Source organism: Oncorhynchus masou, chromosome 5, assembly GCF_036934945.1.
Source record: "Oncorhynchus masou masou isolate Uvic2021 chromosome 5, UVic_Omas_1.1, whole genome shotgun sequence".
In the NCBI taxonomy this organism is placed as follows: domain Eukaryota; kingdom Metazoa; phylum Chordata; class Actinopteri; order Salmoniformes; family Salmonidae; genus Oncorhynchus; species Oncorhynchus masou.
In genome coordinates, this window is record NC_088216.1 from 8,811,908 (window position 1) to 8,819,407 (window position 7,500).

A 7,500-nucleotide genomic window follows, 5' to 3' on the forward strand; every position below is an offset into this window, starting at 1 on the left:
TTTGTGTGTTATTAAATAAATGTATTGGCGGGTAAGAGTTTTGAGTGTGTTTGTGTTATTAAATAAATGTATTGGCTGGTAAGAGTTTTGAGTGTGTTTGTGTGTTATTAAATAAATGTATTGGCTGGTAAGAGTTTTGAGTGTGTTTGTGTGTTATTAAATACATGTATTGGCTGGTAAGAGTTTTGTGTGTGTTTTTCTATCTACCTGCCACAGTGACTGATGGACCAAAACGTTTGTTTTTAGGTCCTATTCAAAAACCATGTCGTTCCAAAACCACACACAGGTATTTGTTTACACGTTGTTCAGTCATGTTACCTCATTAATTAGCTAGCGAGCTAACAACCTGGTTACTTTACCAGCATATCTTGTTCAGTCACGGTACCTCATTAATTAGCTAGCTAGCTAACAACCTGGTTATTTTACCAGTATATCTTGTTCAGTCATGTTACCTCATTAATTAGCTAGCTAGCTAACAACCTGGTTACTTTACCAGTATATGTTGTTCAGTCACGGTACCTCATTAATTAGCTAGCTAGCTAACAACCTGGTTATTTTACCAGTATATCTTGTTCAGTCATGGTACCTCATTAATTAGCTAGCTAGCTAACAACCTGGTTACTTTACCAGTATATCTAAACATCACGGAAAGAGAGGAAAAAGGGACATCTTCAATGATCACAACAGTCACAAACTTGACGCTTTTAAAGAGATGTTTTTTTTAAATTTTGGATGTCGGTGGTGCTTTTAATCCACTGATGTTTTTTGTTTTTTTCAATGAGTCAAATCGTTGTTGATTTTGTTTTAAATACAGAAATAACAAAACATGACGAAAAGTTGGTGTGTTGTCCAATGTACCATCAGGTCTAAAATCTGCAGCAACTCACTGCCTTCCTGAAGACAAACAATGTATATGAAATGCTTCAGTCTGGTTTTAGACCACATCATAGCACTGAGACGGCACTTCTGAAGGTGTTAAATTACCTTTTAATGGCGTCAGACTGAGGCTCTGCATCTGTCCTCGTGCTCCTAGACCTTAGTGCTGCTTTTGATACCATCGACCACCACATTCTTTTGGAGAGATTGGAAACCCAAATTGGTCTACACGGACAAGTTCTGGCCTGGTTTAGATCTTGCCTGTCGGAAAGATATCAGTTTGTCTCTGAAGATGGTTTGTCCTCTGACAAATCAACTGTAAATGTCGGTGATCCTCAAGGCTCCGTTTTAGGACCACTATTGTTTTCACTATATATATTTTACCTCTTGGTGATGTCATTCCAAAACAGAATGTTAACTTTCACTGCTCTGCGGACGACACACAGCTGTACATTTCGATAAAACATGGTGAAGCCGCAAAATTGCACTCGCTGGAAGCCTGTGTTTCTGACATAAGGAAGTGGTGAATGGCGGCCAATTTTCTACTTTTAAACTTAGACAAAACAGAGATGTTTTTAGGTCCCAAGAAACAAAGAGATCTTCTGTTGAATGACAATTAGTCTCAAATAAAACTGTGAAGGCCTCGGCATTACTCTGGACCCTGATCTCTCTTTTTACGAACATATCAAGACTGTTTCAAGGACAGCTTTTTCCATCTACGTAACATTGCAAAAATCAGAATCTTTCTGTCTAAAAAAGGTGCAGAAAAATTAATCCATGCTTTTGTCACTTCGAGGTTAGGCTACTGCAATGCTCTACTCTCTCTTCAGTTAGTGCTGCTAGAATCTTGACTAACCAAAAAATTGATCATATTACTCCAGTGCTATAGCCTCCCTACACTGGCTTCCTGTTAAGGCAAGGGCTGATTTCAAGGTTTTACTGCTAACCTACAAAGCATTACATGGGCTTGCTCCTACCTATCTCTCTGATTTGGTCCTGCCGTACATACCTACATGTACGCTACGGTCACAAGACGCAGTCCTCCTTACTGTCCCTAGAACATCTAAGCAAACAGCTGGAGGCAGGGCTTTCTCCTATAGAGCTCCATTTTTATGGAATGGTCTGAATACCCATGTGAGAGACGCAGACTCAGTCTCAATTTTTAAGTCTTTATTGAAGACTCATCTCTTCAGTAGGTCATATGATTGAGTGTAGTCTGGCCCAGGAGTGTGAAGGTGAACGGAAAGGCACTGGAGCAACGAACCACCCTTGCTGCCTCTGCCTTCCCCTCTCTCCACTGGGATTCTCTGCCTCAAACCCTATTAAAGGGGCTGAGTCACTGGCTAACTGCTGCTCTTCCATGCCGTCCCTAGGAGGGGTGCGTCACTTGAGTGGGTTGAGTCACTGACGTGATCTTCCTGTCCGGGTTGGCGCACCCCCCTTGGGTTGTGCCGTGGGGAGATCTTTGTGGGATATATACTCGGCCTTGTCTCAGGATGGTACGTTGGTGGTTGGAGATATCCCTCTAGTGGTGTGGGGGCTGTGCTTTGGCAAAGTGGGCGGGGTTATATCCTGCCTGTTTGGCCCTGCCCGGGTGTATCATCGGATGGGGCCACAGTGTCTCCCGACCCCTCCTGTCTCAGCCTCAAGTATTTATGCTGCAGTAGTTTATGTGTCGGGGGGCTAGGGTCAGTTTGTCATATCTGGAGTATTTCTCCTGTCTTATCCGGTGTCTTGTGTGAATTTAAGTGTGCGTTCTCTAATTCTCTCTTTCTCTCTCTCTCTCTCTCTCTCTCTCTCTATCGGAGGACCTGAGCCCTAGAACCATGCCTCCGGACTATCTGGCCTGATGACTCCTTGCTGTCCCCAGTCCACCTGGCCGTGCTGCTGCTCCAGTTTCAACTGTTCTGCCTGCGGCTATGGAACCCTGATCTGTTCACCTGACGTGCTACCTTGTCCCAGACCTGCTGTTTTCAACTCTCTAAAGACAGCAGGAGTGGTAGAGATACTCTGAATGATTGGCTATGAAAAGCCAACTGACATTTACTCCTGAGGTGCTGACCTATTGCACCCTCTACAACCACTGTGATTATTACTATTTGACCCTGCTGGTCATCTATGAACATTTAAACATCTTGGCCATGTCCTGTTATAATCTCCACCCGGCACAGCCAGAAGAGGACTGGCCACATAGCCTGGTTCCTCTCTAGGTTTTTTCCTATGTGCTAGCTAGCTACTCACTCACTTCCAGCAAAATGTTCCAGTCGGTAGCTAGCTAGCACTCACTCACTGCTAGCGTAATGTTCCTGTTGGTAGCTAGCTAGCACTCACTCAATGCTAGCGTAATGTTCCAGTCGGTAGCTAGCTAGCTACTCACTCACTTCCAGCGTAATGTTCCTGTTGGTAGCTAGCTAGCACTCACTCACTGCTAGCGTAATGTTCTGGTCGGTAGCTAGCTAGCACTCACTAACTGCTAGCGTAATGTTCCGATCTGTAGCTAGCTAGCACTCACTAACTGCTAGCGTAATGGTTCCGATCGGTAGCTAGCTAGCACTCACTCTCTGCTAGCGTAACGTACTGGTCGGTAACTAGCTAGCACTCACTCACTGCTAGCGTAATGTTCTGGTCGGTAGCTAGCTAGCACTCACTCTCTGCTAGCGTAATGTTCCGGTCGGTAGCTAGCTAGCACTCACTCTCTGCTAGCACCGTCATGAAAAAGGGCATGAGCGAAGCCCTGGAATTTGACATAGTGAGAAAATTGCGTTTGAAAACGGTTTTTTTTGTTGCTTTGGGGTAACCTAGGTAACCACAGGTTGTTTTCCCCACAGACAGGCATTCTATCCAATACTGACTGGGACTATATATGCCATATCTCAATCAATAAAAAAATACAAAATATTCTGGTGCTCCCAGACTTAATGTTGTGCACCTACATTTTTTAAAGTTAGGAGCACCAGCTCCAGTTAGGAGCACCAGTGCCAGTTAGGAGCACCAGTGCTAATTAGGAGCACCAGTGCTAATTAGGAGCACCAGTGCCAGTTAGGAGCACCAGTGCCAGTTAGGAGTGTAACAGTATAACTTTAGACCGTCCCCTCGCCCATATCCAGACGCGAACCAGGGACCCTCTGCACACATCAACAACAGTCACCCACAAAGCATCGTTACCCATCGCTCCACAAAAGCTGCGGCCCTTGCAGAGCAAGGGGAACTACTACTTCAAGGTCTCAGAGCAAGTGACGTCACAGATTGAAACGCTATTTAGCGCACACCGCTAACTAAGCTAGCCGTTTCACATCCGTTACAGGAGCACCAGTGCTAATTAGGAGCACCAGTGCTACCAATAACAAAAAAATATGATTTCTAGCCCTGGTTTTAGTTGTTTTGTGGTTGTGTGGTGGTCATGGTTACCTCTCTACGGTCCAGGCTGTATAATTGTGTGGTATATCAGCAGAGTGAACGGTCCAGTCTCCGGTCGGAAGCTCTCTGGTTTGCAGGCAGTAGTACCGTAGGGGGGAGGAGCCTGTCATTCCGGCAACCCAGTGGAGGCGGAGCCTACGAGATTGGACCTCCCCCTGGGGGACAGACAACTTCCTGGGGGGGGAGGGACGCTCTGGAGGGGGGAGAGAGAGGTAGAGAGACAGAGACAGAGAGAGAAATAGGGAGGGAGAGAGAGAGATTTAACTGGCCATGTAAATGAAGTCTATTGAACTGAGAGACAGAGACAGAGAGAGACAGAGACAGAAAGAGAGGTAGAGAGAGACAGAGACAGAGACAGAAAGAGAGGTAGGGGGAGACAGAGACAGAGAGAGAAAGAGAGGTAGAGAGAGACAGAGAGAGAAAGAGAGGTAGAGAGAGACAGAGACAGAGACAGAAAGAGAGGTAGGGAGAAACAGAGACAGAGAGAGAAAGAGAGGTAGAGAGAGACAGAGACAGAGAGAGAAAGAGAGGTAGAGAGAGACAGAGACAGAGAGAGAAAGAGAGGTAGAGACAGAGACAGAAAGAGAGGTAGAGAGAGACAGAGACAGAGAGACAGAGATTTATCTGGCCATGTAAATGAAGTCTATTGAACTGAGAGACAGAGAGAGGTATTATTCAGTGATCTCCATAGTCCGTTGATCCTTCAGCTTGTGTCTAAGCCCCCAACAGAGCAGAACTCTATCAGTTCAGCTGGTAGTATCATGGAACAACAGAGCTTTGAGTCACACCACATTATAACCAATGGTGTGTGTGTGTGTGTTTGTGTGTTACCATATACATATATAGCTGGCACATTTGGTTCCTTAGAAGTTGTGGGAACCCAGTCTGTGGCATTGTGTTGTGTCATAGATAGATGACACAACACAACGCCACAGATGATGTCATAGATAGATGACACAACACAACGCCACAGATGATGTCATAGATAGATGACACAGCACAACGCCACAGATGATGTCATAGATAGATGACACAACACAACGCCACAGATGATGTCACAGATAGATGACACAGCACAACGCCACAGATGATGTCATAGATAGATGACACAGCACAACGCCACAGATGATGTCATAGATAGATGACACAGCACAACGCCACAGATGATGTCATAGATAGATGACACAGCACAACGCCACAGATGATGTCATAGATAGATGACACAGCACAACGCCACAGATGATGTCATAGATAGATGACACAGCACAACGCCACAGATGATGTCATAGATAGATGACACAGCACAACGCCACAGATGATGTCATAGATAGATGACACAGCACAACGCCACAGATGATGTCATAGATAGATGACACAACACAACGCCACAGATGATGTCATAGATAGATGACACAGCACAACGCCACAGATGATGTCATAGATAGATGACACAGCACAACGCCACAGATGATGTCATAGATAGATGACACAGCACAACGCCACAGATGATGTCATAGATAGATGACACAATACAACGCCACAGATGATGTCATAGATAGATGACACAGCACAACGCCACAGATGATGTCATAGATAGATGACACAGCACAACGCCACAGATGATGTCATAGATAGATGACACAGCACAACGCCACAGATGATGTCATAGATAGATGACACAGCACAACGCCACAGATGATGTCATAGATAGATGACACAACACAACGCCACAGATGATGTCATAGATAGATGACACAGCACAACGCCACAGATGATGTCATAGATAGATGACACAGCACAACGCCACAGATGATGTCATAGATAGATGACACAGCACAAGGCTAATAGATGATGTCATAGATAGATGACACAGCACAAGGCTAACAGATGATGTCATAGATAGATGACACAGCACAACGCCACAGATGATGTCATAGATAGATCACACAGCACAACGCCACAGATGATATCATAGATAGATGGCACAACACAACGCCACAGATGATGTCATAGATAGATGACACAACGCCACAGATGATGTCATAGATAGATGACACAGCACAACGCCACAGATGATGTCATAGATAGATGACACAACGCCACAGATGATGTCATAGATAGATGACACAACGCCACAGATGATGTCATAGATAGATGACACAGCACAAGGCTAATAGATGATGTCATAGATAGATGACACAACACAACGCCACAGATGATGTCATAGATAGATGACACAACACAACGCCACAGATGATGTCATAGATAGATGACACAGCACAACGCCACAGATGATGTCATAGATAGATGACACAGCACAACGCCACAGATGATGTCATAGATAGATGACACAGCACAAGGCTAATAGATGATGTCATAGATAGATGACACAGCACAAGGCTAACAGATGATGTCATAGATAGATGACACAGCACAACGCCACAGATGATGTCATAGATAGATGACACAACACAACGCCACAGATGATGTCATAGATAGATCACACAGCACAACGCCACAGATGATATCATAGATAGATGGCACAACACAACGCCACAGATGATGTCATAGATAGATGACACAACGCCACAGATGATGTCATAGATAGATGACACAGCACAACGCCACAGATGATGTCATAGATAGATGACACAACGCCACAGATGATGTCATAGATAGATGACACAACGCCACAGATGATGTCATAGATAGATGGCACAACACAACGCCACAGATGATGTCATAGATAGATTACACAACGCCACAGATGATGTCATAGATAGATGACACAGCACAACGCCACAGATGATGTCATAGATAGATGACACAACGCCACAGATGATGTCATAGATAGATGACACAGCACAACGCCACAGATGATGTCATAGTGCTGGTGTTCATATTGTGGTCCTGGTGTTCATATTGTGGTCTTGGTGTTCATGTTGGTCCTGGTGTTCATATTGTGGTCCTGGTGTTCATATTGGTCCTGGTGTTCATATTGTGGTCTTGGTGTTCATATTGGTCCTGGTGTTCATATTGTGGTCTTGGTGTTCATATTGGTCCTGGTGTTCATATTGTGGTCCTGGTGTTCATATTGTGGTCCTGGTGTTCATATTGGTCCTGGTGTTCATATTGTGGTCTTGGTGTTCATGTTGGTCCTGGTGTTCATATTGTGGTCCTGGTGTTCATATTGGTCCTGGTGTTCAT

At 44.7% G+C, this 7,500-nt stretch overlaps 2 protein-coding genes across 2 annotated transcripts in view; one reads left to right on the forward strand and one right to left on the reverse strand.

Moving 5' to 3' along the window:
* LOC135532479 (zinc finger protein 436-like) overlaps positions 1–7,500 on the forward strand; it is a 781,678-nt gene that overhangs the window by 158,902 nt on the left and 615,276 nt on the right. The window lies entirely within an intron of this gene.
* The window catches only part of LOC135532795 (protein sidekick-1-like), a 346,541-nt gene that overhangs the window by 46,366 nt on the left and 292,675 nt on the right, over positions 1–7,500 (reverse strand). The window contains exon 30 of the mRNA XM_064960236.1: positions 4,285–4,486. Within this exon, the coding sequence (XP_064816308.1) occupies positions 4,285–4,486 (202 nt within the window). The remainder of the gene's footprint in view (positions 1–4,284; positions 4,487–7,500) is intronic.